Here is a 25,435-nt window from a genome sequence, read left to right as displayed (position 1 = left end):
CCTAAAACACTGAATGGCGTCATTTAGCCAGGGGGAAGGGTGTGTGGAGGGGACACGTCTCATTTTACTCGGAGCCACTTGATCCAAGACTTCAGCGCAATGTGAATTAAAGAGTGGAGTGAAGATTATTAAAATCAGTATGGTGAGACAGAACTGTGTTTTGGTCAAAAACAGCAGAAAACTTTTCAGGCACTTTTTTAAAGTGACTTTTTTTAAATTAAAGGAGAGGTTGAACAAGACACAGTATTGATCAATGACATGCAGTTCCTCTGAGTAAATACAATCAACATTTAACCCAAGGTTAAAAATAAGGTCCAATGTATGGCCCTTAATGTGTGTGGGACCGGACACATGTTGAACAAAATTAAATGATTCAGTGATACATAAAACTCAGCAGCAACACTACAGGAGGCATCATCAATGTGAGTATTAAAATCACTCATTACCGCTTTGCCCAACCGTATAATAGAAGATAAAAAATCTCTAAAATCAGACATAAAAGAGCTGTTAGAACCAGGGGGTCAATAAATTAAGATACAAAAAATGGGGTTTGAATGACCCACTTTGGTCACTTGTAGTTCAAATGATGAGGAAAATCCCTGTGGTCATCCTCCAGATTTGAAAGCAGTTTTTGGGGACCATCGCGAGACCTCCACCCCGACCAGAGGTCCTAGGAGTACTGATAAAAGAACGATCCTGTGGGCACAATTCAATTAACGGGCCATTTTCCATGCTTCTTTGCCAGGTTTCAGTCAGAATCATTAAATCCATTTCCTTGCAGGTGAAAAAATCGTTCAATATAAACAACAGGACAGTTAGTTGTGAAACAGGAAGGGGGAAGGGAAGTGAGTGAGTGTGGAATAATTTGTGATCCCAGTCTGTTTGGGTGAAGTTCATCCCTTTTAAAAAGAGAACGACGTTCCCAAAAGTTATTAAAATTATCAATATATTTCGTTAGCTCTACAGGCAACTTGTAGCCTGTCATGGTGGCTGAGGAGTCTGCTAAAATGACTAGCACCACGGGCAGCTGAGTTAATGGGACCTGAGACAAACATGGATTTCCCGCACTGCATTAAGAAGTAAAAAAAAGATGGTTAAAATCCAATTTGGTCAACTCAGACTGCTTACGGGCTACCTCATTTGCTCCCACGTTGACTATTACTCTTTTACTAGAGGATGGGAGTGATGGCAGTAAAATCGGGAGCTTTTTATGATGTCAGTAACCATAGAACCTGGATAACAGTGTGTGATGGCATTAAAGAAACGCACATTTCTTGTTAGGGAATCACCAATGATTAGTGTTGAGGGAGGAAAAAGTGGCTGGGGGATATAGACTGGGCTCTGTCAGGGCCTTCACTAACTGTGGGTGAAATGATGCGACAGAGGACCTGTGCAACGAGAGATCGTTGTCCGACTTTGTGAAGCCGACTTTGTTCTTTTAATTTCAAGCAGTCTGTTGTTGCATAACATCAGTCCCCACGTAACACGCACATGACAGCAGTTTTGAGGTCACGAAGTAAAGGTTTATTGACAGATTGTAAGTAACATATGTAGTAATGAAATTCAGTGACACTTTGGCTTAATGTTTATGTTAACTATTAACGACAATTTATGCAAAGTGAGGTTGTTGTTTTTTTCATTTTTAATTCTGTTTTAACCCATTTTCCATTCTGTTAAATCTGCGCTTGCTCACTGATTCAAGAAACTTAGTACAGATTCTCAAACAAATTATTTGTCTAAGTATAGCCAGTGGCTTAAGTGAATATTTATGCAGTACCTTTGACTATTAATCATGGTTTGGTTTCTTTGGTTTATTAAACAAGGCATTTAAGATACTCTGATTGGTAAGATGATGAATCTTATTGGCTTAAGTGACCATCCCTGCTTTAGATGGCAAGAGAAAAATAAGACATGTGGTCTAAAAAAGGTCTCAGTGCTTTGAGTTGAAATCCTGAGCTCCTCTTCCAGCAGCGCAGCACCTGCCTTTTAAACAAAATAACTTGTAACAAACAAGTCATATTAACTGTCTGGTATATTGTTTTGTCTTGTCAAACAACCACTGGATTTGTGGGTATTTTAAAAGTTAGGCAAAATCTGGAATGGGGCACCCTTGGTAATGTAGTACTTGCTGTTTGGAGTAATTGAAAACCACTGTGAGGGGGAGGATTGCATATCTCATACCTCTGATGCATTTTTATGATCTTTAAAAGACTACTCCAGTGATTTAGTATTGCACTTCCATAAATCTTTTGAGAGACTGCATGGTCAAAACGAAGCAACAGATGACGAGATATCCGGACTTGTTGTCCCTAGTATGGGTCAAGCTAAAAAAACACACTGGTGCCTTCCACAAAAATTTGTTGCCTCCAATCCCAAGATGAGATATCCGGGTAATGCCACATAGAGGAACACTTTGACATCATGAGAAATATACTTATTATCTTTCTTGCCAAGAGTTTCTTGCCAAGATATAAAAGAAGATTAATGCCACCAATTATATAGCTTAGCCATTTAAAAATTACTTGTTGGCGTTTTGAAGTGAGTTAAAACCACAGTATGCTTGTTATTTTTAAATTTTTTTGTTTATGAATTAAAGAGGTGGTATTATGCTCATTTTCAGGTTCAAAATCTTATTTAGGCGTTGTACCAGAACAGGTTTACATGGTTTAATTTTCAAAAAACACCATATTTGTCTCATACTGCACATTGCTGCAGCTCCTCTTTTCACCCTATGTGTTGTATGTTCTCTCATCACTCTGTACGAGCTACAGAGTGATGCATCTTACTTGTACAAAATCTTCGTTGGGAGTTGCACATGCGCAGTTCCCAGGTAAGGACTACTAGCCAATCAGAAGCAGAGAAGGGCGGGTCGTAAGAAACAAGGTAGTGTGAGCCAAATCAAAGCCACTTCAGACTGTGACCGTAACCTAGCAGATGGTATAAGTATTACTCACAAGTCCACAACCACACAACATCATTGTTCCACATCTTACCATAAACCACTACAAAAATCACCATATTTCAACTCAATTTTACATAAAAATTGGCCAAACAATTTGAACGTTTGCTCAGTAGCTTTCACATCAGGTGTAATGTTAACTTTAAATGATAACTTTGGCTGTGTTTACAACAATTCCGCACTTGATCAGTTTGTGAAGTTACTGTTGCCGGTGTTCTGACGATCTATGCTGCCTTACCGAAAAATGCTACCATAGGTCGACTCGATAGACTCGACTCTACTCGGCCCTGCTCCGTTTTCCATTGCAGATAGTACCCAGAGATGGTACTTGGCTTGTTGTCATAGCGACGCCACACACGACTGCCGCGACGTTCAATGCGCACACACCAACGAGCCACACAGCTTTCTCTTGATTTAAGTTAAAAAAAGACAGATAAGCGGTATGAAAACCTTCCAGCTGTGTTTTCCTCTGCCGTTGTTGCTGCAGCGGTCTGTGTGACGGCGGGAGCAGAGGGCTCTGAGCGGGCGGCTGGTCGGCCTTAAATGCTCCTCCCGCGGGTTGGCACAGGCATCCCCCACAGCCACTTGCAGAGCTCCTCAACTCTGAAAATATTCAAGCACATTTTTGTTCCGCCATCACTTCTCGTAAAACTGTCTAGATTGGAAATCTACACAGTTGATTTCTCACCACAAAACTTCTCAGAAGTGGATTTAGTGATGAAATTCCAATACGAAAACTGTAAAATATAAAACTTTCTGATGCTGGCCTCTGTCTGGTGCACAGCAATGATGATGCAGTGAATAGTGACGATTCTTTCTGATCAATCAGCAGTCTGTCATGTTTTCACGTTACATTTTAGTATCCCTCAGCTCGCTTGGAACCTCGACGGAGGTGAGGTGATACAAAAAAAAGTACTTGGAATCAGGTACAGGTACAACATTTCTACAATGGAAAACCAAACAAAGGCGAGTCGAGCCAAAGGGCCTCCGCTCAGACTAGCTTGGTTTGAGGGAGTGCCTGACCCCCTAGCCGCTTGGCAGCTTTATGACGCGTTTTCATTGTGACGTCACAAGTAAAGGGAGTGAAAGGCTGGACTACAAACGAGAGGTTTTCAAGCGGCTCAGAGCAGAGCTTTCTGTGGGAGTTAGGAACTCCCTTTGGGCTTTTTCACTTTGCAAACCTTTTACATGCACAAAAAAGATATATAACTCAATAAAGGAGAGGGGAAAAGCCAAAAAGCATAATACTAGTATGATTATATGTTAATTAGTGAGGTGTAAAGGTGGTATTAGGTGTATTTTTAAACTTTGGACGAAGCCTTGCAGTTTCTGCTTTCAGTTTTTATGCTAAGCTAAGCTGGTCACCTGCTGTTTGCTAGCAAATAGTTGCAGCACGTAAAACCACAAACATGTCTTCTTTACATTTCTGTTTGAATGAGATACAACATGTTAATTAGTGAGCTTTGGAGGTTAATTTTGGAGCCCTTTTCCACACTTAACGTACAAACATTAGTGTGATAATGATATTCTTGTGTAACTGTGAGCATAATATTGAACTATTCCTTTAAGTACATTTGTCTCACTTGTATCCAAATGTTGTGTAATAGTCATGACTAGAAAAAATGTATTTTCACGAGTGAAATTGGTGGAGCGTTGTCCTTTGACATACTGCTAAAGTATTAGCTTGCTTTCATATAGGGCTTTGTATTTGTGTCAGAGATAACTTTGGAGGCAAGTGCTGACACTTGACCAAGGGGCCCGAAAAATCAGTGGAGTAGTATTACAGTGTACTTATATAATGTTCTGACTGATTAATACACTCTTTTTGGTACCTTACATCTCCTCTTAACAGCAGAATAAAGAAGAGATAATTTTTTTCTTAGTCATCATTTCTCTTGAGCCTTTCTTATTTGAAGCGAGTCCAATTAAGCCCTGATAGTCCTACTCCTGTTCCGGCCGCAAGATATCCTATCTGAGATGGAAAGATACATCATACGCAGTGATAATATTTCTTAAACTGCCTCACACGTATTTGTGTGCGTATTTGGTAATGCTACACGCATTCGACTCATTTCCATCCCTCCTTGGCTCTCATTTAGTTTCGCTCGCTCTTTTGGTTTTGTTGTTTGCCTTTCATTATTTTCTTCATTAGCGTGAACAAACATCTTTGTTAGAATTCTCTTTTGGGTATCACTCCATGTCAGCACATTTCCACTTGCTTGATCTGAGACAGCAGGAGAAACGGAGGGAAAGAGAGTCAGAGGGAGAGCAAATTAATTGTATTATTTCAGCTTACAAGCTAAATCCCCGGCATAAATGCAGCAGCAGCAGCAGTGCATTTTGCAGAAAGGAAGGGAGACTGCAAATGAAAGGCAGGAGAATGAGAGTCAGGCACAAAGATAGAAGTGGAAAGATGAAGTAAAAGGGAATGGAGGGAGCGCTTCGGTGCAGAGGTCGGATTTGTGAGAAACGAGCTTTGGTGGTTGGTAAGAAAAAGGAGAGAGTGATGGAGAGCAGGGAGGGAGGTGGACCGTTGCCCCGTTCAAGTTCAGTGGAGTGGAGTATTTAATCTAACATGATGAACGAGCTATTGGAAACATCATCCTCCCAGCTCCTCCTTCACCACCCCTACCCCATTTCTCACGGACCGTAAGCCCTGTGATGAAGCTGTGTTTAAGGTCATTTAAACACCAAGGTAAAGAAAGTCAGACAGTGCGCAAAGTGTGTCTCACTCATGCACACACAAGTTTACTCTGAGACGGATCTACCTGCCATGGGCTGCATAGGCAGACAACCAGAGTAACTTGTTTCATGTGTTATCATCTCATACATCACAAGTGTTGTCTGGTTTGTGCTCACTCCGGTAGCTGAAGGATTGATTGATCGTTGGATGATCATATTTCTTCCTGTCGTCTTGTATGTAATTTAGCTTCCTACTAGCTCATTCGAACCCATTTATGCCAGTGAGATCTTGGTTGAAGCAAAAATGCTTGCCAGACTCGCTTCTCTCGCTTTAATTCCTGCTTAGCAAAAGTTACACATACAGTAGAGCCTTCTCTGGTGGGAAAGGTATTCTGAGTATACAATAACAGACTTGAGGACTTTAATTAATCTCTGCTTTAATTAAATCTCTTTCTCATTAGCTCTTCTCAAGATCTTCTTTGTAACAATTAACATCATTCCAAGACTGCAAGGCCGTTTGGTAGAATGACACAAGAGCGAGCATTTCACCAAGGCCCTCCTCTTGTAATGAATTTTGTTTCTTTTCGCATACCTGATACAGCTAAAAGATAATCAGCTAGATTAAAATACTGTTAAATATAGTACTGTATGTGGTGAGTGCAGTGAGTTACATCTGCATTGATTTTTGTTTCATTTATTTATTTATTTTGCTTTCAGGGGGAGTGCACCAAGTTGTTAGCACACCACTGACATAAAAGGTGATATGGTGAGCGCGTTAGCAAACAGGTGACACAGAGCAACATTAGGATTCATTTGGAATTGTGTAAGTGCAAAGTTCACTTCTTTTAGCTCTGTTTTGGTCTCAAACAACTATTGGCTGCGAAATGCTCCACTGTATTCATTGGCTAGCTGCTAACTTAGTGCGTAGTGAACAGGGAGGGTTTTTTTGCTAAAATCAGCTACCTGCTGCTAGAAACCATGCTGACTTGGAGCGGTAAGGGTGAACTAAAGTTCTTCTAAATGCTAAAATAAGTCAGCTAAATGCTATGACAGCGGTAACATGCTGTTGAGGTTTAGCAGGAGTAATGTTGACCACTTAGTTTAGCATGTTACCATGCTGACGTTTGCTACAGCTGTAGTACAGCTGAGGCTGACTGGGACATCATTAGTGTTTGGACAGAAACCAAAGTATTGAACTAAGTCTAAATTTGACCTGCTGGTGGAACTAGAAGAAAAGCCAGGAGCATTAAAAATATTGAAAAACATCTTTAAATATTAAATCAGATTTACAAAGTTTTATCCAAATAAGCTTGTGATCTGTGGTTAGAATCAGCCATGTTGGCGCTAAGTTGACAGATCTGGGATTAGATACTCAACCTTAGGACCTTTTTTTTTATTTTGCCAAACCTACTCTTTAGCAATTCAGCAAAACTCACACGAAAGCTGCAGTCAGACTCCTAAAGTCTGTGTTCCACATGCACAGTTAAGTTTCATGAAATATTTTCAACCAAATGACATGACGGACCAGCTTGGTTTAAAACCTCTCCTCACGTCAATACATGACTTTGAGAAGTATTTTCAGAATGTTTTCTTTTATCTAAAATATTGAACTGAAGTTGCTTTTTGTTCAGGATTACTGGACGTGCATTCACTTGCTTCTGTCTGTTTTCCTCTTCTGTCTCCATATATTCACCTGAATTATTTGTCTTTTTCCGCTTCTGTTTTTGATCCTCTATCGTCGTCCATAGCTCCTCACTGGCCTTGGCCTCTCTGATGTTTTAAAATAATCAAGTCTTTTGTCCTCATTGTGTGTGTGCTCTTTGAAACCCAACTACCTCTACGAGACAGTCTTTGCCTGCATGCTTTTAGAGCGTCTTAAACTGTTGAATGGACATGGATTTGGAGATAGAAGTAGAGGCCACCTTTACTTGTCTGGTTTCTTTTAGAGCGTAGTGGAGTGACTGACTCACACAATAAGAGGTTGGAAAGCTTTGAAAGAAAGTATAATTGGAAGCATGGCTTGAATATTCAGAGTAGGCCTTTGCTCAGCACTTACCAGGTTAAGGTTATTCATTGTAGGTGCAAAACAAATCCATTTTCTCTCATACTTAATGGGATTTGGTGTGTTTTCTTGATTTGATTTTTTTTTTTACTCTGAGTTAATTCTTAAGTTCTTTGAAATACTTAGTGTAATACAGTATGTGGAGAAAAAACGCATAAAGTGCCGCATGTGTAGGAACGTTCGCTTAGAGCTTTTGCCCCTCTCCCCCCTATAAGCGCAACGTTATTGCCAGGGCATTGCCACTACCCCTTGGCTGTGGTAATTGGGTGAGTTATTTTTACCTCCTAATGCCTTTCCTTCCTCTCTCCATCCCTCCTTGCCTCCATCCTTGCTGAATTAATTGGAGAGGGCAGAAGGCCACGGCACATATTGGGTTGGTAACGAGTGGCGAGGGCTGGCCGGCCGCTAACACCCAGCGCTGTAATTGGCTGCCTGAGAGGGATGAGGGTCATTAGGTATAGGTGAATGCTTTGCCCTCTCAGCACAGACACACACTTGCGTGCACATACATTACAATAATCCGTCCAGTATGATAGAAGACAGTTTTACAGTAAACCATTTGTCCTTCTGTGTTTGAATTACAGCTGTGTGAGATTCCTGAAAGGTTAGGGAGAATTAGCTAGGTTTTAAGCTCCGTCATCCCCTCACTCTCATTATCGTGTCAAACCGTGGAACATACTGAATATAAAAGAGCGATGAGTGTACGGTGTAATAATTGATAGGATCGTGAGGCAAGGTTCTGCTGCTTCTGAACCTTGCATCAAAACCTTTCGCTCAATTAGGACCTGGCCATACAGCGAATTCACTCCTCACTCACCCTCTTGCTCTTTCTTGTTTCTTGATCTTTCTCTGTCCGTCTCTCTTATGCCAACCTGTTGTAATTACTTAAAATGCTCCATAGGAACAGAGGTCTCCAAACTAGCCTGTCGCTATGTTTCTGTTCCACTCGCTCTGTCTCAACTTCATTGTGCAACAACTGTTCAAAAAGGAGAATAATTGCTTGGGTTTTCCACCACAGTCCTCTAAATTTGTTTGAAGTAGTCTAATTGGGGCTAATGATGGTCAAATGAAGATTTTGACAACGTTAGCCCCAATTGAACCAACCCACACAATAATGGAAGATCAGGTTGGAAATCCTGCAGCTTGCAAATATTTAAGTGACTTCCTCCTTGTGTTTTGTGTTAATCTGCAAAATTTGGCTGCACTGAGAAGTTTGTAGCTAATTAGCTGAAGAATTCAACAAGAGACATGGCAGCGCTCTCCCCCACATAAACACACACACATACACACGCACGTCTTTGCGCTGCTAGGCCACGTATTCCCAAAAAGCGCCCAATCAACAAAGATGGTGTCGATTCATTTTCTTCTCTTTGTTTAGTGTAATTAGTGTAAATTGTTTTGCTGGTGAAGAACAGTTAGTGCGAAAAACACACATGCTTCATGGCTGGCACAGCCTGGCAGGGTTTAGCGCTCCTCACTAAGGCGGTATTTTGTAATTCACTGTTGAGGAGTTCTGGCGCAGGTCCTGTTTTTGTTCTGGCTCTTTCCACACACTCACTCTCTTTCTGTCAACTGCTCGGCTGACCCCTCACCCGTCTCACCCACTCCCACTAAGGATTATCAAGACCTTCTTTCGCTTATCCTTTCTCCCTCCTTCCCCTTCCTTTGTGGTCTCGTTGTCTTCCTCTCCCCCATCTTTTGACTCACATTTGAGGAGTAAAATGTGTATTTTTCCGTTTTGTAATTTTGGATGCCTGTGTTTTCTTGCTCTATTTTGATGCTGTGCCTATATGTGTGGGTGTAGGTGCACTTTCTTTGTCTTCCTGTCTGCTTTTCTGTCTCAGCTCAGAGCTCAAGGCCATAGAAAATGGTCTAAACTGCTGTGAGTGTTGAGGGTGAAGCAGAGAAGGGAATGGCGCGGTGTGACGCAGAGGTATAGTGGAGCTTATGAAAACGGTGCCTCTGCATCTAACCCCTATTTCTGAAATGTGCCTCAGAAAACATTGAGGCTGAAAGCTTGGGTTGTTTGGATTCCCCAGATGCACCTTTGCCTTTCACAGGGGTTTTGCTGTTTTATGCAGTTACACACACACACACACACACACACACACACACACACACACACACACACACACACACACTCTCTCACTCACTCAATACAGCAACACACACTATAACCTCTCTTTCGGTCTTTCTTTAACACTGGCACAAGCACACACATCTCGCACAGACCTTGTTTGTGCGTCATTGGTGAGAAGGAAAAAAAGGCAGATGACTGTTCGGTGCGTTATTGGTCTGTCACAAGCTATTTTCAGCAGGCCTTTCTCACATGTCCAGTAACATTTCCTTTAAATATGAACAAAAAAACTTTCCACAGGAAGCAGGGCAGCTGAGAATGAGAATGTCCCTGCAATGATTGTGGGACTTAGTGTTTGTTAGTTTCCATTCGACCAAATGGCCCTCAAGCCCCATGGGAGAAACAAGTATCTTTAATGAGGCAACCTGTTGATCCCATCTTATTAGGGAGGGTATCTAATTTGGCCACAAACGGCCTTGAGGCCTTGATTTGTAGGGCCCTTTGGGAATATGCTTTACCTTCATAGAGAGGGGTGCAGTGGGAATCCTAATCGGCCACCTTCACGAACACCTTTTTAAAGGAATAGTTTGACAATTTGGGAATGCTAATTTCACTTTCTTGCGGAGAGCTAGATGAGAACATGGATACCGCTTCTTGTATATATAAAGCTGGAGCCAACAGCTGGTTAGCTTAGCATAAAGACTAGCCTGGCATTCTCCAGCATTCAAAATATGGCTACCACCAAAGCTAGCTAATTATCAAGTTTACCCTTACTCAAATATATATGTAAGTTTGAATACACATATTTTCCATGATACAATTTCTTTACATAAGTACTTTACTAATGAGGAAAAAAACAAGGATATTTGATTGCTGATCATTGTAGATAGGTGTCCTATAACAACCTCATAAATAATTAACGGTCACATATTATGCAAAATGCAATTTTTCAAGTTTTTTAAACCAAAAATGACCTCCTCCCGTCCTTCAGCACAGTAAACGTACACACCCACTGAACACTTACTGAATACACCGCTCTCAGCTCCACCGTCCAATACCGAGCAGTCATTCCATTGCTGAGCTACAATTACAGGTTGTTCAGTATGCCTTTCAGAAAGTGCTTTTACGGTTATGATGTCTGATGTCCTCCAGCTGCTCTGCCTCAACTCTGTGAGCTTCCTGATGAACCGCTAGCTGCTGCTAACTGTAGCTGCCGTTATCAGCTGACTGGGCTCTCCCTGCAGTATAAAGCTCCTGTACTAGAGTTGTTGTAAACACCAACACACCCATGGAGCACCAAGGTTCCAGTCCAGGCAGAGTCAGCTAATTGGATGGCTAGCTGCTTGGCTAACTGAGCTAACTAGCTGGCGTCAAATCACTGAAAGTTGAGTCAGAGCAGCCGGAGGACATCAACAGGAAACCAAGAAAATATTTTCTCCATAAAATATATTCCAGTTTTGCCAAAATCAGTAAATTATAAAGTTGTTTTTGTACCGTAATCAGAGAAGCCCAGCTGCTAGAAACACTCCACTCCAGTGGTGTCTTAACATTTTTCCAACCTAATTCTTGTCTTTTTTGTGGTTTGATAACAGTAAATTTATCAAATTCCGTGGCCTATATTGCTATGTTCCAAGCTTAGTTACTGTAGCTGTCATAGCTGTCGACCACACTGGCAAGAGGATGAAGCAGTGCAGGCCGCAAGCATTGGTTTCTGCCATGTAGCTTCCGGGAAGATGGCCAATCAAAAGGAAGTGGGCTTTTAGGGAGAGGGGCCTTAAAGAGACAGGAGCTAAGCTGGAGTGTTCAGACTGGGATGAGTCTGCCTACATGTGGGAGATTGACCATCTGGTGACCTGGTGCAGCCACAACTGAAGACAGTGGAGATGGCAGTGGACTTCAGAAAGAGCCCAGCCCCACCTTCCCCCATCATCTTGTGTGACTCCACAGTCGCCGCTGTGGACTCCTTCCGCTTCTCCGAGAACCTCAAGTGGGAGCTGACCATCACCTCCCTCACCAAGAAGGCCCAGCAGAGGATATACTTCCTGCGGCAGCTGAAGAAATTCAGCCTGCCAAAGACAATGATGGTGCACTTCTACACTGCAATCACTGAGTCCATCCTCACATCCTCCATCACCATTTGGTATGCTGCTGCCACTGCCAGGGACAAGGGCAGGCTGCAGCGTATCATCCGCTCTGCAGAAAAGGTGATTGGCTGCAATCTTTAGTCTCTTCAGGACCTGTAAACCTCCAGGACTCTGAGGTGTGCAGGAAAGATAAAGATTGCAGCTGACTCCTCCCATCCCAGTCACAAACTGTTTCAGTCCCCCCCCCCCACTTATTTGTTGTTAATTGATATGCTTCTATATTTTTGTCATTGTTATTATAACACCATTGTTGTTATATTTTGTCATTTATATATGCGTACATTTATTTATGTCAACTATATGTGTGTCTACCTGTAGCACCTTATTTTCAGAGAAAATTCCTCATACGTGGAAAAAACTACTTGGCAATAAAGCTCTTAATGATTCTGATTCTGATGTAAACATTTTCTAGTAGAAATCCAACATAAAAGTAACCATCTCTCCGTTTGCGTTTTTGCAGGACTATAGAGCGGGTCTGGCTATTGCTGAAGTGGAACTGACTGCTGCCAATATTAGAGACATGGACCGCCGGGGCTTTGAAATAAACACACCCTTCAAGAACTTCTGGTACGTCTCATGTCTCTTCTGGTACTCAAATGTGAATGCTTAGTGTGTATTTTGCATATCCACTTATATCTTTGTCTGAGTGTGTCTTTTCTTTCCCCCTTCTCCCACAACAAAGAGCTCTTCATGCTACAATGTGTGTGATGTGTCTTTTTATGTGTGTTTGTATGAGAGAGAAAAGTGCACTCTTTCCATTTGATCTCTCATGCTCTTACCTTAACAGAGTTCTTATCCCTTTTTTCATCATCTACAAAAACAAATCTTAAGTGAAAGAGCGTCTCCTTGAATACAGACCCCTCAGAATGATGTATTCAACAGGTTATATCTTACCGGAGGTGTATTACAGTGTCAGTGTACAAGCAGCGGGATGTCAAGAGTTCATTCATATTCCTTCCTGAAACAAATCTCACCACATTATCATCTCATTTTAACCATATAGTTGAGGGAATGCCCTTCACAAACACTAAGCCTCTTGCCACACTGTATTCTAATCTCAATAATCACATCTCATAAAGCATCCATATTCACAGCTAAAAGGCGAGGGCAAGCATTTTGTTTAATCTGCTCTTATACATGTAAGGTATTAAGAGTCTCATTGTGCGATAAGAGTTTTGGGTAGTTGTGGTGAAAGAATATTCACATAGTCCTCTCAGATTGGCCTTTTTATGGCTTTTCTTTCTACCTGGAGGGTTGGAGGATTAATTCAAACCAGAATGGTTTCAAGGCTTTAAAACAACAAAACTTTGAAACTTATCTGCCCCCCCCCCCCTCTTAACAGTAAAATATGCAAATATAAAATCAAACAAAACAAAGGTCAAGTGAGCAACAAAGAACTAATTATCAACAGAAGAATCTTGCTAATGATTTTGAGCAAGGTAATTGTTCTTCTTCACAAGGCTCACTTTCACACCTGTAGTTTGTTTTGCTTCGTCCCGTCCTGTTAGTTGTGGTATGTTTCACTGACCTTTTAATGAGGAACTGACAAAGTACACTAGTACAACACACCTGTGGTTAACTCAATTTCTGATTCATCAGGGAAGTGTTTGTCATGTGCACTCACACAAACTGCTTGGACAGATCCCTTTTAAGATCTATTCACAATGAGCACATGGGTTTATTTGTAGTTTATGGTAGTGGGAATGTCTTTCTACTGTCATAAAACAAACTGCACCAGTCCACTTGGAAGCGGACTGAGACTGAGACGCACCTTTTCAGGCAGCCTCGTTTGGCATTCTTAGGGTTCTGAAAACGGACCTAGTATGCCACAACTCCACAAAACCAAACAGGTTAGGTGGATTTGTTCACCCCATAATTCAACAGGACTAAACACAGGTTTGAAAATGCCTTGAAAGTCTATGCGCTATTTCTTTGAGAGGTTTTTATTGACACCAGATAATATAAACACATAAGCACCAGAATTTGCTTTACCTATATTGGTCCACACAATACTGACGATACAAGGTAACAATCAAAACTGATCAAACAATGAGTGAGTTACCTGGCAATCCGGATGACTTAATGCTTACTGCCTGTGGTTTGTTGAAAAGTGTAAAGTCAGTGTGAACATGAAACGAACAAGATCTAAAAGGCAAGCCCTATTGCTGGTGCAACTTGGCGCCCCTACAGTTTTGTGTCTGTGCCTGGACTCGCAGACATGACAGCAAATAAGAAGCCTTGGGGTAATTTAAGATTCTGACCTTCAGTTTTACTGTGCGGTTTAATTTGTTGACCAAACTGGCTTTCATCATTTGCACACAATATAGCGAAGGTGAGAACTCTAAGCCAGCCACATGCTGAAAAGATTGTTCACGCCAGCCAAAAGCAGCCGTTGCAAAACTACTGACCATTCATCGTGCTGCTGCCAGGGGTTAACGAAAACTAAACTCATGTTTTATACCATCTACACTGGCTCCCAGTCTCTTTCTGAATATCTTTTAAAATCTTCCTCTTGATTTTAAGGCACCAAATGGCCTTGCCCCATATTGTTTTGTGATCCTCCACAAACCCTATGATCCTCCGCAGCTACTCTGTTAACTATTCCAAAGGTTACCACAAAAACCTTTGGGGATGCTACTTTTAGCTGCTACGCCCTAAAAATATGAGACAGTCTGCCTTTTAAATGTTAGACTTGCTTACTCAGTGGACACCTTTAATCGACAACTCAAAACGTATCTTTAGCCTACATCTAGCAGCTGTCTGTTTTATCTTTCTAAAGAAACTGTGTTAATGCTGTTTTAAATAGGAACTCTTATTTTCTCCCTCCTTGTGTATGTTATGGTTTTAAACTTTACTTAATAAATGTAAAGCACTTTGAGCTGTATTCTGTGCCTGAAAGATGCTTTATAAAGTTAATTCATTCTATTTTAGCTTCCTCTTCAGTCTCTTCAACTCTGCCATGATGTCTGTACCTGAGAATACAGAGCTAGCTTGTTCTTATAGCTGGCTGAAGACCCATAGTTTGTGGTGTGTGACGTAGTGCCATAAAGTGCAGCGCACTTCCCTCGGGAGATCATACCCGCTCAACCCAAGTTAAATGATGGAGTGGGTATGAACGAGGCACTATTCACTGACCTATTACAAGTCAATGTAACATCAACATAATTTTGAAGCTGTTATTTTAAGGTAAAATAATTGCATAATGTTGCTTTAACATCACAAACAATAACAAAAGTTACTAATACAGTTAGTTATTATTTAAACAAATGGATACACGTTTCCCTCTTTACAAAAAAAAAAGTAGTGTACGTTTTTCTTTGAGATGGAAGTTGTTTGAACTAATAAGCAGACGTGTCACCAAGTTAAGTCACGGCTCTAATGAGAAAACGAGAATCTTCTCATGAGTTTGCCAGAATTTTAGTGGCACTCTGTGTTCTCTTGTCCAATCTCCCGCCACTGCCCATCGCAGACTTATTTGTCATTGCAATAAACGCGCCACATGAGAACAGGGTCCTGTGCAAAAAATCAGTAATTATCGATCAAGATTTTAAAAATAAATTCTCCCCAGGGAGCTTCGTGCAGGTATCTCTGCCTCACTGGGACTCACAGCCTTTCAGGTGACTTCAATCCCCGAGGGCCTACAATCAGTGAGCGCCCTGCTTGTTTGTGCTGTAATAGCCCATTTAGAATACAACCGTCACAGCTGCCTGGACAAACCACGGCTTGTTTGTTTGTTTGTGTGCGCTGGTTCACTGTTTTCTGTTCTTTCTTTTTTTTTTTTTTTTTTTTTTTTTTTTTTTTTACCCCTTCCGTTTTTTTTTGCCTGTTGCCTTGTGTAAAGATTTTTTTTTCTCCCCCTCATTCCTCTACCTGTCGGTTGTATGTCCAATCGATCTGTTTGTGTCAGCTTCCTTAATGGTCCCATCGTTTGGCGGCTTCGTTAAGACGCTGGACGTAATTGCCATTTTGTGTGAAACTAAAAAAAAGAGGTGGAATTAAAATGAGCTGAGGTCTCCTGAATTGTTTTGATGAGGTGATTGCTGAAGGGGTTTTGTTTCGGGTGTGTGTGTGTTTGTGTGGATAAAATCGATTGCTAGCCCTGGGAGCGTTCTCTTACCTGCTCAAGGTGGGGATTAGTGAGAAACTCATCTAATCACTTTAAGCTGTGGAGACTCACTTTGGCTTTTCCATTGTTTTGCTGCCGTTAAATGGACATAGCATTCAGCCCGCTGTGGTAGATGCAATAGCAGACTTTTATGAGTAGAGAGAATGACAATCAGGCGGAGAGGAGAGGGGATGTTACCAGGAAAAGAAACTTTGGTTAAAGAAAAACTTTGTGCTCTTGATCAGAAAGCACTTCATCTAAAGTAAAGCTGCAGATAAATGCCTAGCTCAAGGGTATATTGGAGAAAATCCGTGTTTTTTTGGTTTATTTTGTTTGTCTGGTGTGTATTGTATCAAGGTGGCAGCGAAGTAAAGCCCAAACTACTGCATCTTCACTGCCTTGGCAGATATCACGAGTGTACGTGTTTGTAATTTGGATAAAATAATCTTTCCATTTTAGAATGACCTTCTAAAAATGAAAAGAAGTGGTTTAACAGGGTGTAACATATCCTGTTCTCCTGAAAACCACCTTCACTTTACCTCCTTCTTTACTAGTACTGTATATTAGTATCCTCTCGGTGTCAACTGATATCAGCCTAAATTTCTGAATAACTTTTTTGCCAGTATTTGCCCAATTGTGGAATTGCTTTTTTGTGATCTGTTTTCACTTAAATCAGCAAACAACATCACCATCATGATCTTAAAAGGGCACATCAGCAGTTTAGCACTTCCATCAAGGTGGGGGCCAACCAAGAGACAGAAACAGAAGCTGAGATACCCTAATTTGTTGTCCAATCCCCCAGACCAAATCTCAGATCCCAGATCCTACATTTCCCAAAATGCTACCAGTAAACTTGACCCTCCCTGCCTGGTAAATGCCAAAGTCTTTCAAACTCTGTGCACTGAGTATTGTAATGCAGCTTATCTGTTAACATGCTGATAGTACTCAAATGAGTAAACTGGCTGCCACGTGTAAAAATGGTGGAGCGGCCTGTTAAAGGGAAAACAAATCGAACTGAGATTCAGTATTGATATTGACTAACATGTTTGGTTCAATAACAGATATTGGTGTCAGTTTTACATTTTACACCTGATCGTCCTCATTCACATTTACAGCGATACTGCAAATATGACCTTGCAATATTGAAAATGCTGAAATGAAAATAAAGATTTTCTGTGTTAACACATGGCTGATGGACCTCCAGTTGATCTGAAATCTGATCTATGAACAATCAGCTAGACTTCCTCACTCAGTATCTAAACAGCTCGACATCACTGAGTTCAGTTCTGACTTTGGATAGATTAATGTTGCCTCATTTATGTTAACCTGAAGTCAGATGCTGTTTCAGGATTGTTAAAACTCTACAGCTTCGCATTGAGTCTCTTATGATCCTTCAGTCAGATGGTTATTTTAGAGAAAATGCTGATTGCTGCGTAGTCTGCCGCAAGTCATGGCGGTCTGTAGCAATACTGTAGCAGTTGTTTCTGTAAGAAAATAAAAGTGCTGTATCTAAGGCCAGTGGCCAATTACAGTGCTCTAACGGCAGATGATGCAGTGCTGTGCACAAAATCACCGTACTGACTGTACGTACACATACACATCACTAATTCTCTAATCTTCTTTTTACCTTGTGTTGCCTTTCTGAACGGCACTTTAGGTATCCAACTTTAGCTCAGAGTTTTCATTTATTCATGTTTTTTGAATATTTGCCAGTTTTTCCTCAAAATTTTGTAACTTCTTCTTTTTTCTTTTTTTTTTACTTTGGATTGGAATAACTCATTTCCTTTTTTGGCTGTAGCTGTGAAGCCAAAATGTATTTAGACGTGTCGGTGACTGGCAGTCAAAGTTGGTGTCCCATTTTGAGATATATTTGACCCCTGCAAAATTAACTGCATAGGACTTTTTGAATGGTGGTGGGTGGCACATTTTGAGAAGTGCAATGTGATCTGTTGATATGCCAGCAAGGTCATTATTATTGAGGCTGTTTTGATTATCCACATGTCAAAGCACTTTGTTGTATCAGTAGTAAATGCAATTGAGAATGACTAGTGTCATCTGAATTTTGAAAGAAATATTGATGTTTCTCAGCTTGAACTGATTAACACCTAATGTTTAATATTATTATAGGATTAGTATTATTTTCAACAAAAACCTGTATTTAATCATAAAACCACTTTATATTTCTGTCTCAAAACGAGCCATATGTCAATTTATCATTCATTAAGATTTAATGCTCACTTATAACAAAGAACTTTCATCAAGCTACCACACATGAAAATTGGATTTCCCAATTATAAATGTCATTTTGCATGTTGTTAAAAATGTATTTTTGAGTGAGTGAGTGATACTAGGTCCTGAATAGAGAGCAGTAATTCCAACACCAGACCATGAAGGTCATGTAGGCTAGCTGAAGCTGAAACATTACAAGTGCCTTTTTAATCGAATAGTCTGACATTTTGAATAGTTTGACTCTTATTTGCTTTCTTGCCAAGACTTAGCTTAGCATAAAGACTGAAATCAAAGGCAAACAGCTAGCCTGTCTCTGTCCAAGGGTAATGAAATCCACCTACCAGCACTTCTAAAACTAATCAATTATTTATATTAATTAACACTTTATGCTTTGTTTCTTTAATCCATATAAAAAAATACTAAAAGTTGTGGTTTTACAGGTTTTACATGTGCCAAAATATATCTTGGCTGGGAGCGGTGACGACAAGCCTCCAGGAAGTTGACATGAAATAATAAGCAGACTTTCTTACCTTTGGACAGAGCCAGGCTAGCTGTTTCCCTTTGTTTCTTTATGCTAAGCTAAGCAAACCATCTCCTGGCTTATATTTAATGGACAGACATGAGAGTGGTATCTATCTTCTCATCTAACTCTTGGCAAGGAAGCGAATACACATATTTCCTAAATTGTCAAACTATTCCTTTAAACAAATTGCTGTAACATAACGGGTAGGAACTCAATTGTTTGTGAAAACAGTCGAGACTTGGGACTTGTTCTGGAGTTGCTAAGTATTGAACAGAGTTCTCAGTTTCCAGCTTTGATAACTCTCCAGATAATAACATGGGAGCAACGTGGAATAACATGAGCGCTCTGTGATTGTAGTTTGTGGGAAGGAGGGAAGGAGATGATGGAAAGCCTGAAGCCTGTGGTTAAGAGGGTGATTGACATATTTCAACAATATATGAGATTGCTTGAGAGCTGTTTTTTAGTGAAACATGACAGCTTTGTTGTAACTAAATTTATACTCAGACAGTTTTGGAAACATAGTAATTTTACTCCTGCTCCACGTTTTACATTTCAATTCTTTATTTTCTATTTTCCTCTTTACCACCTGTTGTCCTCAAAGCTGCAGTTTAATTTGCGTCCTCATCGGAGTCCAGCCTTCACTTCACATCTAAAACTATGGGGACCTCTACATACTGTGGTGCTGCCTGCCTTTGCTCCTGTGGTTTTGGAGGCCATTTTGTATTTCATCAGACGATGTGAGCAGTCATCTCTTTAGACGGGCCCTAGGCAGAGACCGGTGGGCACAGAACGGCTGAACCCAATCAACCTATCGATCTCTACTGGGTTACTTGGGTGAGGCTGGCCCGGTGCACATCCTCTGCCCTGGGCGACATTTCCCCTCCCCACCCTCGTCTTACGTCTTACTTTACACCAGTTGCCATGGAGACCACTGGTCCCATTTATCCTTTCTAAGTGCCTCTTTCAGTCAAGCTAGGACTCTCTCTTTTTCGTCTGGATTTGAGATCTCTTTTGCTCTTGCTGTCTGTCTTCCCCTCATATCCTTGCTCTTATTTAAGCTCACACATGTTTTTTATGTACACTTACCAGATATTCAGCTAATTTTGAGTTACTAAGTATATTCAGCAACTCCTTCAAGACACAGGCACCATCCTCTGCGTGTTTTTGACTTGGTGTGGTGGTGGTGGGGGTCTTGTGGTTGTGTGGTCATAGCAGTATGGGGTCCTCCTCCCAGAAAAATGTGATCTTCACTAAAAACTGTTCAAATCATTTTCGACTGTTGTCATTACAATATTTATAAAAACAAAACAAATGTTTTTCACATTACACACAGACAAGCAAGAAAAAAAAAAAAAGCTTGATGTCCTGAAGTAATCCTTCACATTTTGAACACATTTTTTGTGAGTGTGTGCCATAAAAAAAGGTTAATCAAAGAATAAAAAATTTTAACATAAGGCTGATAGTGAAGAGATTTGAACTGTGCTTATTCTCCCTAAGTCAGGATGAAGCCACTAACCAGCTATAGGGTGGGCATCGTTAGGATTGTACCTTTATCATATCCATACTCTTATTAACCCGGATCTTTATCGATCCTCTTATCATTTTTTTCAATACTATAATTTTTTAGTATTTATTTAGTAGAAATTCAGAAGCAGCAGCAATAGTTAAGTTCACTACAGCAAAGTCACTATATGCATATAAAATATTAGTAAAATAAATAACCCATAAGTTACATAGACCTGCTCTGTATAAAATGTGTAATGAGATACCTACTATTATGAATTGGTGTTATATAAATAGAACTGAATTAATATTCCTGACATCAAAATAATTAGTGAAGTTTAAAAAGAATGAAGAACTCAGTCAGTATCCTCTGTCCTCCTCCCTCTGCTGCTGATGTGATTGATGTGATTGTCTCAGCCAGCAGCTTAGTTTACCAGAATTTTCCAAATATCGCTTTTCTAATTTTTTACTCGAGTCATAGTCAACTAGAGTAAAACGTTACCTTCACTTCACCTGGTTCACTGTTTCCACCATGGTGTCTCTGCTTTGCTGTCCACTGTGTGTCTGTGTGAGACCATAAATGACTAGAACTCAGCATAGTGTTTTTTCCTTTTCATTCAGCTAAAGCATTGTGAAAAAACACTTTGGCGCTGCACGTGTTGTAATAGACTCAAAATAGACAGTGATAGACATAACCTATAATTCCTGTATGTGCTTGTGTGTGGTTTCCAAAAAAGATCTCTTAATTTTAGAAAATTAATGGTGACGACCAATTGTAGAGCTTAAACTGTTCAGGCATTTACTGTGTGTGCGTGTGTGTGTGTGTGTGAGTGTGAGATGTATATTATATTCTATATACAGTATAAATATTTTATTTCTTTCATATCGTGGATGTTTCCTCACCTCTCAACTTTGTATTCAATTCTGTGTTCAATCAGTATATGAGATGACAGATGACTTAACCTGCTCTTCCAGTATTCACTGTATGGACAAAGATATGTGGACTCCTGAGCATTACTGCCTTCACTCTTCTGGGAAGAGCTGCAGTGATTGGCTCCCATTCAGCCACAACAGCATCAGCGAGGTCAGGCAAATAGCCTGACTAAAATAGTATTGAGTATGTTTACATGCGCTTAATTAATTAGTTACAGTCAGCTTTCTGCAATAACCTGGTTTCAAAAATTTCATGTATGTATGTATATCATGTATATGTGTATAAGTCTGTAATCAGGGTAAGGGACTGGAGAAGCCTGGTCTTCCAAGCTAGATTTCTCCTGGAGAAAGTCGAATTCTTTGTTATGTACAGCACACACATCACTAGGTTTCTCATTGGCTTTTGACATCGGCATTTCAAAGACCGAAGACAGGGAAATTATTGCTATGACAGCAGGGCTGCTGGAAGAAAGAAAAGATCATCACACACAAAGATGCATCTTTCTTTTGAAAACAATCCCATCTGAATTTCGACTAACACAAAGTAGCCTCTGTAATTGTATAATAATAAGTTGGGTTTCGACCACTTGGTGCAGTAAGAATCCAGACAGAGCCCGTGTCCTCCAACTCATAGACACAAGAAATTCAAATAATTTAGGAAACTTTTTATTGTGTGTTGTGGCCGTAAGATTTGTATTAATAATTTTTGCCATATAGTATAATTGCTGGCATAAGGGTGAAGTACAGTCTCACTCACTATTAATTAGTGACAAATTGAAATGTGAGTGACAAATTACCTTCATGTGGGAATGCTTTTAGACATTTACTGACTGATAACACAGTGCTTTACTTTTCTCCAGGGCTGGGCACATTAATGCATTATTATCGCGTTAATGCATTAATTAATTAACGCCGACAATTATCGCACGTTAATGCAGTTTTTATTATTATTATTTTAAAAGTCCTTTGCTCACTGGCTCTGAATACACATACAGTCAAACCATGGGTCACAGGAGGGATGGGATGTTGATCAGCCTGCAGGATCACCCACCCAAACAAGCAACGGAGGGAGGCTTCGGCAGACTATGTTGGCTGCAGCGTGTGGGAGAAGTAGATAAACAGAAGCATGACAAGCGATCAAATGTCATAGCGAAGTGGATAGCTACGAACTCCATGCTGATTAGTATTGGGGAAAAATCACAATGTAGTCGGTTGGCCCCGCGGGATTGCTCCGAGCTCCTCAGGTGAACAGGAGACAAGCGTTCCGTGAGTAAACTGCAGGCGATCTATGGATAGTAACTATGACAACGACTTTTGTGCACTACACAGCTGTGGCCTATTTAACGTAAGTTAAAATTAAAGGCTACATAACTTTTCCTGATAGGCCTATGTCTAGTTTTGCGGTGATGCTCTGCCATGCAAATTCCCTCCTGTTGATGTCCTGATAATAGATTCTAGAAACTCACAAACATCGAAGATCAGTCTCTCTGCCAATGATTTGTGCTGCGCGTCGCGTAAAAAAAGTTCAAGACAATTCAACATTTTCCAGCGGGCGTGCGTGTGTGTGACGGGAACGCGCCTGATTGTCACTGTGCCTTGTGCTCAACCACTTCACCTCACTCTAACAGAGACACTTGGTACTGAACACAGACTGTTTATGCTGCTCCCTGATAAAAGAAAAATGTTTCTGCTGATACAATAACGATTTACATATGTTAACCTGTTGCTCGGAAGGTGCCTGTTATGATTGTGGCTCTGGACTAACTTGTTTTAACAAGCTAGATAAAAGATACTGTGTAAAGGGAATACTGCTGGTTAAAAATCACATTATTTGTTTAAATTGTTTGCAAACCACATGTTATTGCACTTTTGTGTATATAGCTGTACATTTAAATTAAACGCGCACAATACACTACTTTAGAATTCATTATTCAATTTGCGCATAACTATGTGATTAATTGCAGAAAATCATGCCCAGCACTAGTTTTTTCATTTTCTCACTTTCACATTGACGGAGCCCTTGATGCAAGTTCTGATGGAACAAGAGTGTTAAACAGAATAAAAGAAAAATGTACATGTGTTCTATCTATCATCTATGAAGTCTTGTCACCATTTCCTTTAGTCAAATATAAAAATAATATCCTGATAAAATATCGTGCTTTAACACTTTATAGATTTTAGAGGTGCCAGGTGAGGCAGACTGATATACAGTACTTGCCCAGTTGGCCCCTCTCCCCTATCAATTTCACCAAATCTATTGCAATCACACATAGGCATACACACTCAGCAACCCCCCAAAGTCTCTCCAAATATTGCACCCCCCTGTTATTCTGCTGTTTAATTGCTCTCTCAAATCAAATCAATAACAGTGAGGCATGTGTTGGGGTGGGGGCAAAAAATCAATTGTTGCAGCTTCACGGCCGAGTCAGAACGGGAGAAGGAAGAGTGGATTGAAGCAGTCCAAGAATCGATCGCTGAGACACTCTCCGACTATGAAGTGGCAGAGAAGATCTGGTTCAACAAGGCCAACAGGAGCTGTGCCGACTGCCGTGCCCCACAGCCGGAGTGGGCATCTGTGAATCTGGGCGTGGTCGTCTGTAAGAAGTGTGCAGGTAAGGGACACACATATGCTGCTTTACTCCTGGCATCCCTCGGCTCTCTGATGCAGACACACGCGCTGCATGCATTCTGATACCCCCCCCACACACAGAATTATGTGAATGAAAGCAAGAAGCATGTCAAAACATGTTTTTTTCAAAGATCCTAAAGTGATGGTTCCCTATCAGCGAGTAGGAATCCCAAGTTGCACAGTGACTAACAAAGCTGTAAAACAATAAGAAAAAAATGCAACACTTTATTTTATATCTCTGTAATTTATTATTGTAATTGTTGTTGTAATTATTTCTTGGAACGTTTCCTGGAAAAAACAATGTAATTTTGTACTAATTAAAGGAAAAATAGGAAAAATAGGGACAAAGTACTGAGACTGTAATTTTGGGTAGGATTTATTTATTTGCGTTAGGTTTGCATAGGCATGCAGTTTTTGGTTTCCAAGGGAATTGAAACCCAAGTAAATAATCATTCATTATTTAAAACTTCTTAACCTTATTCTTATTCTGCATGTTTTATTGGGGTTGCTTGTAAAAAAAAAAAAATAAAAAATCCACATTCAGCTGACCTGCTGAACTGACTAGACTTTAGATTATGCTAGAAGCTTTTAAGTTGCAATTAATTATTGTTTAATTTAAGTGTGCTAATTGAACCATATGTCTATACAGTACTATTTACTCTTAATTAATCACAAGAAATTATTAAGAAATTACAGAGCCATAAAGTACTGTGTTGGCAAGTGAATGTGGAAGCACCTCCCCGCCCTTCCACGTGCCTGCGTGGAAAGCCTGAGGCAGAGAGCAGCAGTAAAGACCCCCTGGTACAGAACAGGCATTAATACCAACTACGTGAATAATCCATACGGCCTGAAAGGTGGAGCTGGGGTGGCGGTGGGTTATGAGCTGCTTGCAGAGGGCAGCCAGGCTGTAGCAGCTTAAATAAGGCGCTTTGTATGGAATTAGCCAATGAATGCCAAGAGAGAGGAATCAGCTGAGCTGTCACCTGATGTGGCTGGCTTTAAGAAGACTGCTATCAGCTGATGTGCTGGGATTGTGAGCTGAGCTTGACTTGCCTGCCTGAATTTACGCTATGCTATGCTTTTAAAAAAACTTATCTCCACTCTATGCATCTTTCTTTGGATAGTTTTACTACTCCTTATTTTAAAATTAAATGATTAGCACAGGGAAAATCATTCTTTACTTGAACTGCTCACAACTCACAGACATACTATGTGTGCAGCCTGTGACAGGGGATCAGAAGTAAGAACTGCCTGGCTATGAAGGGTCATAAGCCAAAGAGGTTTGGGAACCAGTTATGAAGACAAACACACATCTTGGATATACTAATCAATTTTGTTTACTCCTCTCTTTCATAGCAAAACCTTTATAGAGAGAACCAAAAAGAAAGAGTATGCAGCATATGAAACATTTTGAAGAAGAGTCAAGATATGCTAAAGTAAAAAAAAAAAGAAAAAGCTTGTTAGCACTTAATTCTTAATCTTTATGTGTGGCCTGGTGTTTGTTTGTGTCTGTGTGAGTATGTACTCTGACCCAGAGGCGCCTTTGGAATGAGTTCCCAGGTGATAAGCCACTTATGGGAGTTGGCGTC

The 25,435-nt window shown here is 40.5% G+C and overlaps 1 protein-coding gene across 3 annotated transcripts in view; it reads left to right on the top strand.

Annotated features, from left to right (window-relative positions):
- The window catches only part of zmp:0000000660 (arf-GAP with Rho-GAP domain, ANK repeat and PH domain-containing protein 2), a 126,553-nt gene that overhangs the window by 31,671 nt on the left and 69,447 nt on the right, over positions 1-25,435 (top strand). For all 3 annotated transcript variants that reach the window (XM_038730721.1, XM_038730722.1, XM_038730720.1), the window contains exons 10-11: positions 12,385-12,491; positions 23,630-23,829. In XM_038730721.1, the coding sequence (XP_038586649.1) occupies positions 12,385-12,491; positions 23,630-23,829 (307 nt within the window). The remainder of the gene's footprint in view (positions 1-12,384; positions 12,492-23,629; positions 23,830-25,435) is intronic.

The sequence above is a fragment of the Micropterus salmoides genome, unplaced genomic scaffold, assembly GCF_014851395.1.
Source record: "Micropterus salmoides isolate LMB-PRFRI ecotype aquatic unplaced genomic scaffold, ASM1485139v1 Ms_hic_scaffold_2, whole genome shotgun sequence".
NCBI lineage: Eukaryota > Metazoa > Chordata > Actinopteri > Centrarchiformes > Centrarchidae > Micropterus > Micropterus salmoides.
The sequence above is the reverse complement of the archived record's forward strand: the minus strand, read 5'-3'. Positions and strand labels throughout refer to the sequence as shown.